This window comes from Montipora capricornis, chromosome 7, assembly GCF_036669925.1.
Source record: "Montipora capricornis isolate CH-2021 chromosome 7, ASM3666992v2, whole genome shotgun sequence".
In the NCBI taxonomy this organism is placed as follows: Eukaryota; Metazoa; Cnidaria; class Anthozoa; order Scleractinia; family Acroporidae; genus Montipora; species Montipora capricornis.
In genome coordinates this window covers 4,712,840-4,733,756 of record NC_090889.1, presented here as the reverse complement: position 1 = coordinate 4,733,756, position 20,917 = coordinate 4,712,840, and the positions used below count along the sequence as shown (strand labels likewise).

Genomic DNA, 20,917 nt, shown 5'->3' with positions numbered 1-20,917 from the left:
ACATCAATCTTTTTAACCTCGGTTATTTCTGCACCTATAATTGAGACGATTATTAGTCAGCTTTGCCAGCAAGGTTTTGGAAATGACATAGTTTCCTCAGAAGACTTCCAGAGATCGCTAACATGCGCAAAATGTAGAACAAGTTTAACGTTCGGTCCTGGACAGGGTCCTTGGACACTAAAGAGACACGCAGGGTTGGAAAGCCATAAACGCAAGGCTGCTTGGACAATCAGTGAAGACTACAATGTTGTTTCTCTACGACAGTCTGGTAAGTCACATAAACATTAAAATGAGATATTTACCTGGCGCTGTTCAAGCTTGACAGTTGGGCAGATCCGTTTAACTGTACTCTTTTCTGGCCGCCCACCACAGTTGACGAAAATGCCGTCAAGCATCACCGTTTGCCACTTTTTCAGTGGCTCTAATTCTTCTGCGTTGGCTGAAGCAGAGCGCTTCTTTCCCTTTTTATTACCAGCTTTATCAAGAAATTCGAAAGCAAACTGGGTGGATGATTCAGCATATCTGCGAAAGTTGATTTGGATCTATTGATGTGTTTAGCAAACTCCACACGAGCAACACCTTTGCGGTCCAACCATCAGTTCAATTTGGTAGCGATGGTTCCTTTTCTTTCCCATTTTCCCCTCCATCTTACAAATCGCTTGATTCGACGACAACTGCTGGGGTTGTTGCATTTGAGTTGTGCGTCCTCCCTGTGCTTTCCACACGCTTTTCGGGTTTACTTGCTTTTCCAGATTCTTCGGTTCCAGGGTCTGTCACACTCTGTTTATGCTGTTCATCGGCAGCTGGAAATTCGAAATCTATGTTTTGCCTTAGGCCATTAAGAGCCTCTAACAATTCTTCTTTTTTGCCTTCGTCGACTCTTATTTGTATAGAAAACATTTTTTCTCAATTCAACACACAGTAACGAAGAAAAGACCGAAAAGGTCCGACTACCGCGAATATCCAGGCAAATGGGATCGTTTTTCACTGTCACAGCAATAACAACACCATTATTATCTTCATGGGGCACCACAACTTTCTTCAAGCCGACGCAATCTAAACCACCGGAAATGAAAAAAAGCAGACAGAGAAGAAACAGCAGTGCGTTCACGGATCGCATCCAGCAGTGGGAGTGTTACACGTCCGGGTAAGTGTACATCGCAGATGTCGTCCATGAGCAATATTTGTCAAACGGACTTAATCTCAAAGGTAAGATTTAGATTAAAAGTTAACTGTTATTATCTATAAACTTTTTACCTAGAGGAGGATATTTTACATTGCCTGAATTTTTCATTTCGTTCACATTCTTTACTCCCCCTTTCCCCCGCCCTCCCAAAGTTTTTATCATTTTATCATTTAGAGTAATACGGGAATGATACCCACACCCCTGACTAATGACTAATGATGCCCCTTACGAGCCAAATTTCGCAATTGCCGGAAAAATGTCTTATGTTGTTCAGTAACAACGTTAAAACTTGTTGGTGTTAATCTGCAGAGGCTGAAAAGAAAAAATGAAGACATGGAATTAGATAAAGGAAAAGCGTTGGCAAATGCTTTCATTTCTATGGAGGACTTGTTTTGGGAACATAAGGTATGGAGGCCTGTAGGGGACATGAAAGATAATCCCGGGTAGAGAAAAAAAAACTGTAAATGCGAGATAAAAAAACTAGAAAATGCGAGATAGAAAATGCGAGATAAAAAACTAGAAAATGCGAGATAGATCATCCAGTCTGCCACGTGCGTTGAAAATGGCGTTTGCGAGTACTGCGTTTACTGATTAAGCCTAAGCGCCTGTTTCAGTGATTAAGTCGAAGCACTTGTTTAAAATATTAGCTTTCAATTTGCGGTTTGGCTAACTACACTTTTTATGAGATCGTCTGAACATTATAACGCTTGTTTCAGTGATGAGGTCAAAGTACTCTTTTAACATTGTACCTTTCAATTTGCGATTTCGTTAACCACACTCTTTATGAGATCGGCTGAAAAATAGCACTCGTTTACTGATTAAGCCTAAGCGCTTGTTTTAGTGATTTGATCGAAGCACTCTTTTAATTAACAGTTTAGCTTTCAATTTGCGGTTTGGTTAACTACACTTTTTATGAGATCGTCTGAAGAATATATAGTACTGTGCAAAAATAATGAGAACGAATTTGCAATTTCGTGCAGATGCGCGAAATTTCGCATAGCATTTCGTTTGAAATTTCGTTTGGGGAAGCGAAATTTCGGGCAACATTTCGTGTTGGGCAGCAAAATTTCATGTGACATTTTGTTTGGCAGAGCGAAATTTCGTGCGACATTTCGTTTGGCAGAACGAAATTTCCTGCAACATTTGATTTTGCGGGACGGAATTCGTCGCTAAGGTCTTGGACTTTACAGTTTCAAACGAGTCATAAAAAACGCTCCCGCAGGCAAAACAGCCTGAATGAACTATTGGCCCATTACACTAGAGCGCAAAACGAAAGATATTAAGAATCTTTCAAGCCAAGTTCTTGCAAACGACGAGGTTAAACTTCTTTCTAGAGGCCTTAAAGTTATACCAACACCTCCAGTTCCTAGCTCAATCAAACCCTTGTTAAAGGATTTCGGTCATTTTGCTAGAACAATGCACTAAAAATACATGTTCGCAAGAAAGCGGAAAACTGCTTCCCTGTCAAATCAACCTGGCAACCACCCGGAAGAAACCAAACTCGAAATTGCTTCAGCTAATTTTCGCCCTCAAATTGATAACATTTCAGCGAACGAAAGAAATGCTATTAGCGCATTAAAATGCAACATCAAAATTAACCTTTAAAAAGCCGACAAAGGAACAACAACGGTCATCCTCGATACTGCACAAAAAAAAAAATAGACAAAGGCTTACAAAAATAGGCCTTATCACGGTTTTCGACGCCATCTTGACGGGTAGGCAAAGCGGTCAGAAATTACAGTGTTTGTATGGGAATCCGATAGCAAATAACTTCTTCCAAAAGGGAGTTTTTCATAATTTCTGAATCGCAACGCAAAAACGACTACTAGCGCTAGCCCACTGAAACCCCTTCTTTGGAAGAGGTTTATCGATGACATATTTTCTTTGTGGAACATTCCAATGGAGGAAGTTTCCATTTTTGTTAACTTCGCTAACTCATTCTACTTGTGAAATGTCATCCGAACAGAGGTATTCAAAGGACCTCGCCTTTCATCTCTTGGAATTCTCGATTCACAAACCCACTTTAAGCACACTGAAACTTTTCAGTATACACACTTTCCATCCTGCCACACTTTCAATACGAAAAAAGGGTTTTATGAAAGGAGAAGCATTACATCAGCATCTTTCAAGAACCAACTCAGTTAAGGAGAATTTTTACAAACACAAACGAGACTTTGAACAAAGACTCCGTATAACAGAGGCTATCCCACAACGCTTGTTCATAAAATCCTGACTGAAGTTCAGTACATATCTTTAAACAGCCACCGATTATATCTTACAGGAAGGAAAAATCACTCAAGGCCGTTTTAGTCCGCGCAAAACTTCCTTTAATCACGCGGCAATCATAAAAATCTTTTAAACAAAGAAGCAATTTCAAAAGGTTTGTTTTCAAGCCAGAAGGAAATTTACATATGTTCTTCTGCTAGCAACACGCTCAGCCTGCGTTCATGCATCTCTTACCACAACTCAACTGAGCAAACAAAACTAGCCCCTGATCATTTACTAACTGCTCCTTCGTCTTCACTTTGAACCTTTCAGTTGATCTTTTGTAGCAAATGTGGAAGCTGAGGACACGTAGACTTTATTTAAGCAATTAAATCTATTGTGTTTTCCAGTGCAATTGTGAATTGGAAATTTTTGGCAGCGGTTCTGTCAGAAGTTTCCTCAAGGCTTCAAAGATTTTGCACTTGTAAGAAAAATACCGCAAATGGTACACGCTAGCGCATTTGCAACACAGTTGCGAGGATAATAAAAGCGGGAGTTGTGATTGTGGAATTTTTCTTTTCCGCAATACATTTCAAATCGACTTATCACACCTCTGAGCGTTAGAGGTAATGTGTTTGTCAATTGTTTATGGAAATTGAGAACATTCCCACAACAATTAAAACTGTTTTATCTGCCTGATCAAAAGCATGCATTGAGTATAAAAAGATCAGTGGGACATATCAGTTTTAAATCTGAACACCTTCCCTAGAATTTCGATGGCCAAGCAAATCGCTCGCGTGAACTGGGGTCGTGGCAAGTACTCCGACGTTTTTAGGTCAACCATTGTAGATGAGTCACCTCTAAAACCACGACAGAAAGTCCGAGTTATAATTTTGGGGAAAAGGTCACAAGGAGTATTCAGCCACCATAACCTGCTACCCTCAGTTGCCTGAAAGTGTTGAAGAAGACCCAGTTCAGCCAGATCAGCCACGACGAACCAAAGCCAAACGGACACTTGTAAGTATTCTCCAGTCCTTGTTGAGACTGGATCAAATATATTAACCTAGAAGGAAAGAAACAACAGTTGTTGTAAAATTTCTTGCTTGCCTGCCTCTCCTATGATTTTCGAACATCTGAAAAATGGTATAATTGCTAAAGTCTTAGAACGGGTAGACTCCCTGGAACAGATATTTCATTTAAGTTTCTCATTGGTTGCCCCTTGTTTCCTTAACACATTGGTACTATTATTTAGCCTTTGTTTTGGAGAAATCAAGAATCAAGGAAGCATACAGAAGCCTTTCATTTCCTGCCTAAACTTTTTGTTTAACATTTTAGTTACTAGAAACTGAAGAGTCCCCAGTTAAGGCAAAAGTTGTGAAGAAGCTAATAAATGAGGCAAAAGCAAAGACAAAGGCAAAGCCGAAAGGAAAGGTATGTCTCTATCATTATCTTATTTTTTTGCGGTATTTCTGTTGATGCATTAGGGGACGTTTACATGATACCGGTACGAGTTTCCTTCTGGTACGAGTTCATCCCGGTTCTTACTTATCGCTCTGTATTTGTTTACATGATACCAGTGAAAAATCTCATACCAGTACAACTCATACCGGTATTAGATCATCCTGGTAGTTGTACCGGATCGAAATTCTCATAACCGTATGAAAAGTTATACCGGTATCATGTAAACGCTACATTGACTCCCATTCCGGTACGAGTCGTCAAGTCGTGGTGGACTGGGACTATTGACGCATGCGTTGTATTTCTAATAGCAGTACTTCATTGGACGCCATTATTGTTTTGGTTCATGCTTCATCCCTGTGTCAATATTTGTGTCGTCCATGTAAACATGGTATGAAATTGACAACTCGTACCAGAATGAAACTCGTACCGGTATCATGTAAACACCCCCTTAGTTTGAGACTGTATGCAGAGAGATCAACCAATAGACCATTCTCCAAAATGGAATGGTGTTGCTGGTGTGGAGACCTAAACACGATTTGGGTATATTTTTAGAACGCAAAAATGCATTTTTGAACTGTGCATTGAGACTTAGGGTCGATTATTAAAACATAGTTTAGACAAAGTTTAACAAAACCGCGTTCTAAGCCATTTTCAATATTGCCAACAATCATATCTAAATATTGTCTGCTGCCGATGGTAACAAGAAGGTTTTCATTCCAGACTAGACAGCAATTTTTCTTCTTAAAATATACCACTTATAAATATAAACAGATTTGGAGGTCCACTGATTGTCTTAAGCAGCGGTGTAAGGGCCGATTTACACGGTGCGATTTTTGTCGCATGCGAGAAGCTCACGACAGGCCTAAGACATAACTTACGATTGTCGTAGCGTTTTAAAATATGTTTTAAAATGCTAGGACATTTTTTCTGACGTACACAATAATCGTAAATCATGTTGTGGGCCTGTCGTAAGCCGTTGTCGCATGTGACAAATCGTACTGTGTAAATCGGCCCTAAGTTAGACTTTGTTTAAATAACTGGCCGATATCAAGCATGTCAGATATGTGGATGCGAGAAATTCCAGCATCCAGATTTTTCCTGTTCCTTTGGTCATTGTCAAGAAAACCGCGGCTAGACTGCAGAATACCCGGCCCACAAAACATCTAACTTAAAAAACTGCTCCCGAAGTGCTGCAGACGTGTTGTAATGTTGTGCCCGCATTCCTGCAGCCCCGTAGTCGTCAGTCGTTGAAATGATAATCAGTCGTGCTGCAATGATGTGTGAAGAGGAAAGCACTCGTTTACTAATTAAGCATAAGCGCTCGTTTCAGTGATTACGCCTAAACACTCTCAGACTTAATTCGTCATCGACTACAGCACTGCGGCACTGCTGTAGCAGTCTTTGCACTAACTTAGTCATTCACAGAACTTAATTGCATAATTTTGTTTGGTCACTGCTGGACCGCAGGAGCAAGAGATTTGTGCCCTTCAACGTGGGCCGGGTATTCTGCAATCGCTCCCTAACTACACAGGCCATAGTGCTTCATAATATGCTGTGTTAAGCCATTTGATGATTTTTCAGATTATATCTACTGGATCACCTATTAAGTATTCTGAAACTGAAGACAGCGATGATTCCGATGACTGTGAGCATCTTCCGCTGTCCACTGTCGTGTCCACCCTTAAAGAACCACCAAGCAAAACATCGGAGCACAACAGTGTCCCATTACTCCTGTCAAAAGCGATTGACACAATAGATCGAGCAACAATAGTAAGTCTCATCTTCTATTTCTTTTCTTTTGTCCTTCAATAAATAGAATTTTGAGTTAGATATTGAAACGAAATTATGCAGAATGCAAACACTCAATGCACAGTATCTTACTTATATCTTACTGATGGTTTCTCAGGACAAATTTGACGATGCTGCAAGAGAACTTCGCTTGATGAGGACGATATTGGAAAGACTGGAGTGTTCCTTTGCCTCACAAGAAACAAAGTTGGACAGACTGCTCAGCATGATGAAGCCGCAGTGCAATTTCTCCACCCCAGATGCGGGTGTTAACCGCCAGACATCCTTCAATGCAGCTTTTTCATCAGCAGCAACACCAATTGCCTCTGGCACAATATCCGATCATGACCCATTCTTGGACACTGTTTTGTATCAAGCTGAACAAGAGTTTACAGGTATGAAGATTCTTGCTCCTTGGGTACTACTAATTAAACTGTTTGGTACTCGAACTGAGTTCATTCCATTTGATTTCAAAAGCTCACCCAATCAAAACAGGGTTTTTCAGGTCAATGTCATCCAGCCTCGTACATGTATGTAACCCACTTGAACAAAGTTAATCCAATCAATAGTTTGTCATTTGGTGAGGTGAGTTCAATTATTTCGATTTGTCGTGGGTGAGATTCTGTTTTTTACTGTAAACTAGAATTAACGAGGTCTCTAATATTTTGTTTGTAGACAGCCAGATGGTGTTTATTGGAAAGACCAATGTCCAAATCCGTAAAGAGGATTTTGATTATGCGAAGGCAGGTGGCAAACCAACAACAATGGCTCTGCGGTTCGTCGATAAACTGTTTACCAAGGAGACTCTTTCAATTTCCACGGTACATGGCACAAAAGAGTTTACAGCTCTTGATCCAAAGACAATGGCTGCAATACGATGTAAGATATACTTACTATGTTGAAACAAAAGTGTTTACCGATGGCAAACGAAAATTAATGGCTAAATTTTCTTCAAAGCAGCTATTTTAGCTCGCAGAAACCATTCTTAAGTGTTTTTGATTATGCGTAGCCAAGTTAAAATGAATGCCAACCTTGAGAATGTCAGGCCGACCTTTTCAAGTTCTCCCATTGACTTAGTGTGGCTTATTTTTATCTCACTGCAGTGATCCAGAAGCATTTAAGAATAAAAAAGTCACTAAATTTTTAGTCAAAGTCCCATGACACTGCCCCTTTAACTCAGCCGTTTCCTCGTGTGTGTGATGAGATTTTGGTGAGGTTTTCGATGTTTGATATTGTCCTCGTGCTTATCAGGTCATATAACAGGCTATGTTTAGTAATGAGATATTGTTTCTTTTTAGGTGAAGTGACTTCATCATTTTCCTATCAGTGCCGCAATACAGAGCAGATGAATCGCATGCGGGATCAGTGCAAAATAAGTATAGGAAAGCGCTGCCAAAACCTGAGGAAGACTCAGGGGAAAAAGGACCGAATACCAAAAAACGTTTAACAATGGTATGTTAAGTGGTTTTGAACCATATTCTCTTTGGGTGCCCCTGACGAGTGTGTTCCTGAGCATGTGGTTGGCAACTGCCGGATTTACTAATCGTTCATAGTGCATGCATGAGTAAACTCAAACTTATGTCTACTTTCCACTAGCAATTGCTGTAAATTAACAATCTTTAATTTCCTTCTCTTAACTTCAGTCATAAAAAATATCCTTGGATAACATTTATATTAAATAAGTATTCTAACGGAATTGTCAGGCGGTGGTTCTACGAACAGTTATATTTCTTATGCAAGCAAAATTTCCCCACGTTACATTACAAGCGGCAGTCAAGGGTTCAATTCATCTGATGAAGGGACTTATGGAAATGGTAACAATTGTAAAATTCCGTGATTAGTATCAAAGGTTTGACTTTTCGAAAATATTTGTCTAAATCTTAACATGGAGAAGTATCAATATCACCCCAAGTAGAAAAGACCCGGAGTATCACAGCACATCTAGCAGAACTTACACGTTACAACAAACAAACGAAGAGAAATCTGAGTGATTATGAAAACGGAGGCGCATTACCAAACCCAAACCAAGACAGATAACGAAAATACCTTGCTGAATTGGACATCAGCCACGTGTCGTCAACGGTTGTTGTTCCCATACATATTGCGGGAGAGCTTGAATCTGTGGTTGGGCTTTTCCTTCTTGTAGCTCAAAGGGCCAAAATTAAAAAAAATACCCTACGGCTGGAACTGCACAGCATTACTTGGGCAGCATATAGGGGAAAAAAACATGCTAATATGATTAAATAGGCAAACGATAGCACACAAAAACATGGCGGGGGACGAATGCAGGAACACTGACAAGTGGAAAGCATGCCAACGCAGAGTGTGAAGCACATTAATTAACACAGTGAAAATAGATCATGCACAGAGCACGAGAAAAATGGACGCGTAATTCTCAAGCCAAGAAGCTCAACGGACTGCTTGTAGTTTACGTTGATAAAGCCATTTGAATTCCTCATGTTGAAAGAATTAATGTCCGCTTGTGGTTTGTGTGACGTTTTGCGTGTCTCATCTTTTGTATACAGCCTTGAACCCAGGCTCTCTCTCTCATTTGAGAACAGAGAGAGCCTGGGCGTGATGCATAGTTGTTTACAGATGGACAAAGGTTTTTATTAATCTTTTACAGTGTATTTGGAGGGTTTAGCGAAAGAAGAGCATTTCAACAAGTTTTGAAGGTGCCAAGAAATTACGCAAAACTACTCTTGGTTCCTTTGCCCAGGCCAGGGCGTTAATTAAGCTTGTCATGAACATAAACGTGGGAATTTGGATATCCAGGCTCGATGACTGATTGTTAAGGATCAGTGGCTGATTGGATACGTTATGTTGTTTTTTCGGGGGTAATAAAAATAAATTCACAAAGTAACAAATATCGAGCATCTCACTGTAGGACCGAGTTCTTTAGTTCTTCAGTATATTTTCTGTAGTATGTGTACGCTTTGTCCAAAAATCACTGCAATTGTAGCGGTTTTGCGGAATTCCACTGCTCTTTCGTTCCACTAAGTGAGCACGACTTTTCGCTGATATTTCGCTTGTCCGAAATTTCGCTGATATTTCGTTTCCTTTAGCGCGAATTTTCGTTGATATTTCGCTTGTTCAATTTTTCGAAGCCCTGAGCGAAATTTTGTTTTATCTTACGAAATTTCGCCGACTTCCATGAAATTTCGCATGTCAAATGTGCGAAATTTCCAGCGAATCTTCGACGAATTTTCGATGAGAACAAAGCGCGAATTTCGTCGAAATTCGCTCTCATTACTTTTGCACAGTACTGTAGCACTCGTTTACTGATTAAGCCTAAGGGCTTGTTTCAGTGATTAGGTCGAAGCACTCTTTCAAAAATTTTAGCTGTCAATTTGCGGTTAGCTTAACTACACTTTTTAAGAGACCGTCTGAGGAATATAGCACTAGCTCGTTTACTGATTAAGTGTAAGCGCTTGTTTTGGTGATTAGGTCGAAGCACTCTGGAAAATCAGTTTTAGCTTTCAATTTACGGTTTGGTTAACTACACTTTTTATGAGATTGTCTGAAGAATATAGCACTCGTTTACTGATTAAGCCTAAGCGCTTGTTTCAGTGATTAGGTCGAAGCACTCTTTCAAAAATTTTAGCTGTCAATTTGCAGTTAGCTTAACTACACTTTTTAAGAGACCGTCTGAGGAATATAGCACTAGCTCGTTTACTGATTAAGTGTAAGCGCTTGTTTTGGTGATTAGGTCGAAGCACTCTGGAAAATCAGTTTTAGCTTTCAATTTACGGTTTGGTTAACTACACTTTTTATGAGATCGTCTGAAGAATATAGCACTCGTTTACTGATTAAGCCTAAGCGCTTGTTTCAGTGATTAAGTCGAAGCACTCTTTTCAAATATTAGCTTTCAATTTGCGCTTTGGTTAACTACACTTTTTATGAGATCGTCTGAACATTATAGCACTCGTTTGCTGATTAATTAAGCATAAGCGCTTGTTTCAGTGATTATATATTTATCACGTTCTTAAGGCACTAAAACCACTGTCGAGCCACCAAGCCACTCTTACATATCTACTTCGCTTTAAAGGCACTAAAAACACTGCCGAGCCAGCGAGCCGCCAAGCCACTCTGTTATATATCTACCTAGTTCTTAAGGCACTAAAACCACTGCCGAACCGGCACGCTGCTGAGCCACTCTTCTATATATCCCTTTCTCGTTCTTTCATCACTGAGCATAACTGACGAGCCGACGAGCCACTTGAGAGAGATAGACCTTGAAAAGTGGCCCTGTATTCTGTAGTTGCTCACGCGACTGCCGAGCCGGCAAGCCAGCCCAAATAATAAACCGGAAAAATTGGCCCTGTATTCTGTAGTTGCTCCCAAAAACAGTTGCTAAAGATTTCCACTTGCATATGGAAACAAAAAAGAAGTACTCATACTGTAATTTCAGTCTTTAATTTACAATATACAATTTCAAAAACAGTTCACAAAGATTTCCACTCGTCTACCGCACAAATGTGTTCATCAGCTTGCGCCTTTGTTTTCAGTCCCTAATAGGTTACATATATATATATCTTACATCATTCAAAAATAAAGAAAACAAATCCACGTTTCTATGCATATATCTCCACAAAAATTCTGCCAAATAGGTAGAAAATAGATGTTTTGTAACTCCAAATTTCGGTAGTTTGCATTTGGCTTGTCTCCAGTGACCTTCGATTTTGTTGGTGTTGTCGCCATTTTCACTTACAAATTCTTTTGAGTGGTTAACTGTTCTGTGGATATAACCATGTTCCTCCAGATTACAATACGCTTTCCAGCAGTCTGATACAATAATTGTACCTGGCTCAATCCATTTCTGAATAATAGGCAACAGTGTTGCTTCATCTCTTCTCTCAACTGCCACTAGGAAACATTTCCTGCTGTCTTCCTCTATACTGCCAAATACCCATTGCCCATCCACATGATGTCCTTGATGATACTTCCTTTTCCCAAACTTGCTTTCATCAATCTGCACAATCTTTCCCTCTCCCCCTATTCTCTCACTATTTTCGAGCAGAGTGATTTCACATACTAGCTAGCTCGTGTTTTACCTGTGCCTGATCAAGGTCTTGACACCACCAATACGTCTGTTTAAGAATCTCTTCTAATGTCATCTTCCTTTTTTCAAACCAGCTTCCTTTCCTGATACAAATCTCCGCCTTGTGCCCTTTTCTTGCCTTCTACATTCCCACTTGAACAAATCGAATCGATCCTCGCATCCTGCCAAGCCCGTTTCACAATCACAGATGGGACACAAACGTTCTTTTGCCATCAGACCTTCCTCCATGAACCAGTCAATCAACATCTCTTTATCTACCATAAACGGCACTAAGTCATCGTACCGCCACTTCTTGTGTTGGTTGTTTCGGCCATAGCTTCCTGTTTCCAAAATTCCGCACTGCGTTGCTTCCTCCACTTTACCTTTCGGAACTTCTGGAATGGTTTCACCAATTGCGGTGGCTTGTCAAGGCCGTTTTGATCCTATTGCAACTTGAACTGCCTTGTCAACCATAAAGTCTCTGCTTAAGAGCCAGAAGGCTCATCATGCCGGCGCTTATCTCCGGTTTCAGTAGCATGAAGCGACTAGGAGTATTTATACTCCCCCCTGGATGGGATGTTAGTCCATCGCAAGGTTACCCCCAGCATTACGCCGGTAGCCATTTATACACCTGGGTGGAGAGAGGCACCGTGAGAGTAAAGTGTCTTGCCCAAGAACACAACACAATGTCCCCAGCCAGGCCCCGAACTCGGACCACTCGATCCAGAGTCGAGCGCACTAACCATGAGGCCCCCACGCCTCCCACTCTTGTCAACCATAATTCTTAAATTTTCCTCAAAATATTCGCCTCAGCACTTTACTAAATTTGCTACCACAGACTTGAAAATAGTATGTCGCACTACAGCAAGACCCTTTCAATAGTTAGTTATTAATCTCGCATCAACTGTTTTAAATTGTTTTAAAGCGAACTGTAACACCGCGCCTCAAAGCCACTACTAATCAAAGCATGTGCTCATTTTCACGCCAGTTTTCACTGTTTTAATCTACTAGAGCGCTACCCATGAATTTATTCATCTTGTAACGTTGCACACTGTTACTGTATTGTTTCCATGGAAAGTGATCTCAACTTCACAATCGGTAATTTTAACACGCGGCTAAATAAAGCGACTAATGGAAAGCCGTTTTTATTTTCCGCTTGTCACATTTCTTTGTTTACCGTGTTTACGCCGGCATACTTATAAAACAACTTATAAACAACGTTAATTTTCATTATCATATAATCTCCGTTCACAAAAGCAAACCTGCCCGACATGAAAGCAATCGCATATCAATTCGCCCTTCAAATTCCTTGAAACACTATGCATCCTCCTTTGTTCTTTTTAATTTACCAATTGGTCACAAATAAAAACACAATACTGATGGATTTTCACTATTTATATAGCTTTTAATCTTGCTGTGAGTCACTTCTAAATTTCTTTCTAAAGCCAACCTTACACCCACAATTAATTTTCTCACATTATTTGACCCATCATCCGATACATGGATTAAATGAAAGTTCCCAAAGGACTCCTAATTACTGACTCTTTTGCAAAGACGTGTGTGCGTGACATACTATTGGTCAATGCTGTTATGCGACACAATGCCATATTTACTTTCAATAGCAAGCCTGCCTTTTCGTTGGTCCAAATATAACTTACACAAACTTTAAACTACAGCTTTCCACTGACCACGCTTCACTCAACATCACCAGCTCGATCGTGATCACAATTGTTTTAACATTCAATCCAACTGCTTCGGCATGTATGCGCTTTTGAAACTGAACAAACAGAACGAACAGACGTGGGTGAATATGCAAAAGAGATTGAACAAGGTGCAATTTCCTTACGACAGACTTTTTAGTTCAGATGTGCGCAACTGTTAAAAACAAAGCTCTTTCAGTTGGTAGTTGCGAAGGCTATTTTGTCCCACTCGATCCGGAGTCGAGCGCACTAACCATGAGGCCACCGCGCCTCCCACTCTTGTCAACCATACTTCCTAAATTTTCCTCAAAATATTCGCCTCAGCACTTTACTAAATTTGCTACCACGGACTTGAAAATAGTATGTCGCACTACAGCAAGACCCTTTCAATAGTTAGTTATTAATCTCGCATCAACTGTTTTAAATTGTTTTAAAGCGAACTGTAACACCGCGCCTCAAAGCCACTACTAATCAAAGCACGTGCTCATTTTCACGCCAGTTTGCACTGTTTTAATCTACTAGAGCGCTACCCATGAATTTATTCATCTTGTAACGTTGCACACTGTTACTGTATTGTTTCCATGGAAAGTGATCTCAACTTCACAATCGGTAATTTTAACACGCGGCTAAATAAAGCGACTAATGGAAAGCCGTTTTTATTTTCCGCTTGTCACATTTCTTTGTTTATGTTTACGCCGGCATACTTATAAAACAACTGTTATAAACAACGTTAATTTTCATTATCATATAATCTCCGTTCACAAAAGCAAACCTGCCCGACATGAAAGAAATCGCATATCAATTCGCCCTTCAAATTCCTTGAAACACTATGCATCCTCCTTTGTTCTTTTTAATTTACCAATTGGTCACAAATAAAAACACAATACTGATGGATTTTCACTATTTATATAACTTTTGATCTTGCTGTGAGTCACTTCTAAATTTCTTTCTAAAGCCAACCTTACACCCACAATTAATTTTCTCACATTATTTGACCCATCATCCGATACATGGATTAAATGAAAGTTCCCAAAGGACTCCTAATTACTGACTCTTTTGCAAAGACGTGTGTGCGTGACATACTATTGGTCAATGCTGTTATGCGACACAATGCCATATTTACTTTCAATAGCAAGCCTGCCTTTTCGTTGGTCCAAATATAACTTACACAAACTTTAAACTACAGCTTTCCACTGACCACGCTTCACTCAACATCACCAGCTCGATCGTGATCACAATTGTTTTAACATTCAATCCAACTGCTTCGGCATGTATGCGCTTTTGAAACTGAACAAACAGAACGAACAGACGTGGGTGAATATGCAAAAGAGATTGAACAAGGTGCAATTTCCTTACGACAGACTTTTTAGTTCAGATGTGCGCAACTTTGTTAAAAACAAAGCTCTTTCTGTTGGTAGTTGCGAAGGCTATTTTGTCCCATCGCTTTTAACAACTATGGCCTTCGTTCTGGCGTCCAATCAAGCAACAGTGCAGACATTAACGCACAGTCAGCCACTGAATATCTATACATTATTTGTTGGATATCCAGGAACAGGTAAATTCCCTGAATTCTCGTTACCTACAATTGCTAGTAATCTTTTCATGTAACACAGTGCATTGATCATTCCAATTCCATTTTCACAACCAGCACTATTATAGTCTGTAGCTAGAACTTTCTGATTATATATTATGCTTTTCAATCATAACAGGAAAATCGTCTGCAATCCAGTATGCAGCGCAGGATCCCCTAGAACATTCAGATTTGACAGCATCCATCACCAACAAAACGACGTCCTCTGGTCTTACCAAACTACTAGCATCGCAGAGAAAAGGGTTTATTCTATCGTCTGAAGTGTTCGATGTGCTAAACAAACTAATGAAATCTGATGAGGATAACGCGACCGGCGATATCCAGTTGCTGTGTAAGCTGTTTTCAGGAGAACGATCCTCCTACAATTACTCAACAGAGGAGACCCGGATAATCCAAGCGAACACACCTTTCAGTATTCTAGGATCCACACAACTGCTAAACGCCGCTAAATTGATCGCCAAAATGGATCAAGGCCACGGTCTTATTGATAGGATGCTGATCGCCACTCCACTGGCATTGAGACCGAAGCTAACAGAAATGGAAAGTGCTAAACAACAGCTTCAAACTGAAGTAGTTGAAGACTTCGCCGAGTGCTTCAAAAATATCACTGACACCTCCCTGGAAATACGATTCCACTTCAGCGACGATGCGCAGCAACTCCTGAGAGACAACACTGACCAATTTGTCACTGAAGTAAATGATGCCATCAGAGAAGGGAAATTTCCTCCGAAGTCAAAACTCCCGGAGCTGGTGCCTAGAATTGCGACAGCCCTGCATGTGTTCAGCCATGCAATGGCCGAATTGTTAGCAGGTGTGCCAGCAACATCACCATCAGCAGAAATTCAGAAATCCACCTTAGAAACAGCAACAGACTTTGTAAATCACCTAGAGAGCCAGAAAAGCATTCTGTGTCACGTAAGTTACACTTCACACATTTAATGAACAATTTATATTACGTACAGTATATTACGTTTATAACAAATCTACAGTAATAACCAAAGTATAGATTCTAAAATTGTGTAATCTCGGCTAATTTTCATTTTGCACTAAAACCAAACTGTGTAACAGCACCCTCTGAACCCCAATTCCGTTCACTTCCCACACAGACACCAAACATAAAACATCTTATGAAGAATATAAATAAACAAACTTACATAAATTATATGCTCATTTTCAGTTCTTAAAGGAAATAATGAACGCCGCTTGCGATAAGACAGTTGAACAGCCTACAATGCAGACCATCCGCAACGAGATTCTCCTATCTCAAGGGCCAGCTGTATCCTTCAGAAGCTTCAAGCACGGAAAGAGATCCCACAAACATATATCGGAAGCAGAATACATCACAGCCACACAGTCCCTGCAACAGGACGGATTTGGTCGGCCAATTGAATTCAGCGTTGCAAGAGCCCGAGAAAAATGCAAAGTCTTCATCAAGTCAAAACCGAACCCATGGCCAGCCACAACTGCAGTTAAGGACACTGATTTCGATAATGCTTTCTCTAAAGCCATACACAGTAACATTTCGGCTCCCATGAGGGCTTATTTACAAAGTAATCACTACCTTCCATCATAAGTTTCCCACAAATTAATAATGCCAGTGATCGAAAATTGAAAGAGTTTAAAACCCTACACTGTATATTTTGAAATTAATTACATGTATCTTAAATTTGTTGAACCCTCTCAATGTTTCATTTACCATTTGTGCATGCGTTTCACAACATTGAATTTGAAAAGTTGCTGTTATTTACTTGGAGTTCAAAACTATAGAAAATGTGTGTTTGCTTTCACCAAATAAACCACTTACGGAATCCATAAATGACTTGTATTAATTTTATTCAACCGCAGGAAAGCGTAACTGTGGGAGCAGCAGTTTTACCCCCATTTCATATACTTGCTTTTTCCACTGCGGGAGTGCAGGAGTGCGGGAGCAGTAGTTTTACACCCATTTCATATACTTGCCTTTTCCACTGCGGGAGTGTGGGAGCAGTAGTTTTATCCCCATTTCATATTCATCCTTTTTCCACTGCGGGAGTGCGGGAGCAGCAGTTTTCCCCCCATTTCATATTCATCCTTTTTCCACTGCGGGACTGCAGGAGCAGTAGTTTTATCCTCATTTCATATTCATCCTTTTTCCACTGAGGGAGTGCGGGAGTGCAGGAGCAGTAGTTTTATCCCCATCTCATATTCATCCTTTTTCCACTGCGGGAGTGCGGGAGCAGTAGTTTTACCCACATTTCAGATTCATCCTTTTTCCACTGCGGGAGTGCAGGAGCAGTAGTTTTATCCCCATTTCATATTCATCCTTTTCCCACTGTGGGAGTGCGGGACTGCGGGAGCCATAGATTACCAGCTCAAACTTTCATCGACTTCGGGACTGCAGGAGCAAGCGTTCAATGTCACGCAATTGTGGCCGGGTATTCTGAAGTTGCTCTGAAATGCAGACATGTACAAATGTTAAATCGTGAAATATCTTTTAAGGCTTCCATGGAATTATGAGAAATCAGTTTAAATATGTATCGAGTATGCCTCTTGTTGACTTTTCAGGAGCAATCATGTTATCTATTAAATTTCAATCTGATTAAGTTAATTACATGGAAATGGTTTAATGATTTTGCCCAAATTTAATCGATTTAGTTTGTGCTATTGTAGCAACATTTATCTCCAGGCTGGTTTGGGAGGAATACATGTACTGTCAAGTTTTGACCATACGTTTCATTGAGAAACTGATTCCAGATGCCTGTTCACTGCGACTCTGCCAAGTTCCGACCGGCTTAGTTTATTTATGTATTCAATAATGAAAACATGGAAATAAACTTATTGCCAGCCACCAGCACCCTGTAATTAGGCGTTCTTGTTTCAGGTTAGCGCGGAAGTCATAGTTTATGCGCAGCAAAGCACCGTTGCCTCAATGAATTACTTCAGCAGACACAATAGAAGGCGCTGTATTTATTTTACATATTTATTCTATATTTCAGCTTATTACGTTCATGAAACAAAATGGTTTAGAGCCTTTGACAGAGAGATTTATCGTCGAAAAGGTAGGGGGATTTGCTTCCTCTCGTCAGTCATTATCTAAAAGAATTAACTGAACTGTTGTCACTTGTGTTGTTGAAGACCATTAGCAATTATCAAAAACGTACGATAGAAAAACGAAATCGAAGGCGTCCACCCAGATGGACGAGCAGATTGCACTCCTAGATTCGAGTCACTACAAGACTGAAGACGACAAACAGCAGGCTAAGGTACCAATGACCTAACGGAATAGAAACAGTTTTCAAGAATGATGCAAACGACTAAACTCAGACGAGAATTCTTTATGAGACAGAATAATCGATAAGCCTCTGAATTACCACACCACACACTTGGTATTATGTGTAAAAAGACTGTAATGAGCATGGTTCTCTTTGTTACTGGGCTGCTGTGGAGAGGCCCACTCCAAAACATGGGTCAGTTTCAAGATGCCATGGCTTTGACTTTTATCTGCTATGAGTGCCTTTTTTTAAAATTTTAAACGTACCATTGTTTGGGTAATTTCTTACATCTGTGAAGAACCTACAATAGTACGTTTTTTTATATTATTTTGCAACTCCGGCAAACTTGGGTGTTCATTCCATTCACAGAAGCGAGTATTAAGAATAATACAAGAATGCAGTAAATTTTAAATATTGTTATTCTTTGATTGATGTCCGCCAAGACTGACTTGGCTCACCGCTTTTTGTGGTTCATAGGCTCGGGGGCGACCTCAAGGGATCGAAGCCTGTATACGGCCCTCTCCTTAAAATTGCTGGTGGCACCTATACGAATTTTCGTTTAATATAAAATTTATCACATACGGGGCAAAATTAGTGAAGAGACAGAGAGCATTTTTTCTTAATCACGACGGGTTGCTTTTCGCAAGGACATGATTACTTGATTGTGAATGGTTAGCAGTTGCTTGTCCAGAGCAACCGAAGTTACGAGAGAATCTTTCATATTCTGAATACGATTACTTAAACTGCTTGTTGTCCACACCTAAGACACATTTTAAGTATTATTGCTGTTGACAGCAATGATTTATTGAATTTTTGAAAGCGTGTTAAGTTGATTGTCATTTGTGGTGGCATTGAACGGGTTTCTCCAGATAATTTTGCCCCTTATGTGATAAGCATGTAATGGCAGTGTGCCCTTGTGCAATTGAAGATAAATTTCACTTGTATTTTCAGAGTTTTCAAAATTGCCCTCGTCATGAATTTTGTGAAACTTTGAAAATGTGCGTGAAACCCTTTCTTTCCCTCGGGACAATTCAATTTACAGGAAGTTATTATCGCCTGTGTGGTAGCCAAACGCGGTGCGCACGGAGGACGGCGGGGTTAACTTGTGCATTGTATTTAAAAAAAATACAAAACTTCAGTGCACAGGACATCAAGAACAACTGTAATTCAGTTTTGAAATATAATAGGCAATTTGCAACAATACAGTAACAAATATTATGTTACCTCTTTTTTCGAAAACATGATTATTCAGCTGGATTCGTCGAAAAGTTTTACGGATATGAAAAAAGCAGTTCAAATTATGGTACGCTGCTAATGTCAGTGCCTGTATCCCTTTAACAGATGTTCTTATTAGTAGGTGATAGAACTTGGAAATATTAGTATGGCAAAAGCACGTATTAAAGGGATTAGTTTATAAGGAAGGTGGGAAGAAAAACATGCAAGGTTGGTTCTTCTCAAGCACGTTGATGAAGGCTCTGATGAAAGGCTCAAGCTCACGGCTCCAAAAATTGGCTCACGAATGGTACCAAATTTACTGGCCTTTTTAACCTTGTTTGATACGGCTAATTTCACTTCAATAATTTTCATAGCAATCCGTTGCTTATTTTTTGTTTTCAAAGTATTTTCATTGGGGCTTGTCCTCTTTTCTCTGTTTTCGTTATCCACTCCGGAAATCTCATCCCTTTGTGCTGCGCGTTATTACTGAAATTGTCTCGCTTCTAAGCAAAAGAATGGAATTCCCTAGTTTTTAAATGGCTATCGGTTAGTGAAACATGAATTTTTCATTTCAAGGATTTGTAAAGCCTCAGCTTCAAGCTTACCAATTATTGGTCATGTGATAAGTTTGTTGGAACTGTGCAGCAGTTGCAGGATATGAACATTGAAGTAGACAGTCAGAGATAAAACCCATCTCGCAAATAAGAAACCTAGGTTGCTATTTCGACCCTTACCTGCTGCTAATCTGTGGCCATATCACAAAGGTAGGTAAAGTCTGTTTCTACTGCATAACATTACAATTGTCTTATGCAGTATCTACGGAGACATGGCCTTCATTGCTGCCGCCAGATTAGTAATGGACATCAGGGCCCAGTTGTTCAAAAGCCGATTAACACTATTTTCAGATTAAAAATTAACCAAGGAGTTTCTTTCTTTACTGCCAAATGCTGATATTCAGCAGAACTTTACATTAGAAGAAGTCAACCTTGAAAAACAAGAATAAGCAAAAGAAACTGTCACCAAAAAGTTGAAAAAATAAAACAAAATTTTACACTAATCCTGGATTAAGTTTATCAGCTTTTGAACAACCGGGCCCTGGGAGATCATCAGGATTGATCTACTGTGAACATGCGGAAGTGTATCACATCAATTCAGTGCTGTCTTACAATGGCTACCATTGCAAGCAAACATACATTTCGATATCGTATTATTGGCTTATTCGCTATATGTCAGTATTACTAACTACGAGTTAGAATTAATTTATAAGTATTTTGAATGTTTGTAGATATTACAGATTGATTGTTAAGCTCTATTGATCTTTTTTAAAGATTGTGCTCCAGAAGTAGTAAATTAGTTTTTATCAGTTGCAAGTTGCCTATTTCGATATATCACATTTCAGCTAAAACCCTCTTTGCGGTCGCCTGTTATAAATCAACAAATCAGTGCATACCTGAAAATCATTAATAATTGAGATTTCTT

General features: G+C 39.8%; 1 protein-coding gene across 1 annotated transcript; it reads left to right on the top strand.

The window, feature by feature from the left end:
- Window positions 1-1,164: 1,164 nt before the first annotated feature.
- LOC138055393 (uncharacterized) lies at window positions 1,165-16,555 on the top strand. The gene is made up of 9 exons (XM_068901341.1): window positions 1,165-1,209; window positions 1,496-1,591; window positions 4,727-4,822; window positions 6,434-6,622; window positions 6,759-7,035; window positions 7,316-7,519; window positions 7,968-8,092; window positions 15,048-15,887; window positions 16,150-16,555. Exons 1-9 carry the CDS (start codon window positions 1,165-1,167, stop codon window positions 16,543-16,545), a joined length of 2,268 nt encoding a protein of 755 aa, XP_068757442.1. The 3' UTR covers window positions 16,546-16,555.
- The last annotated feature ends 4,362 nt before the right edge of the window (window positions 16,556-20,917 follow it).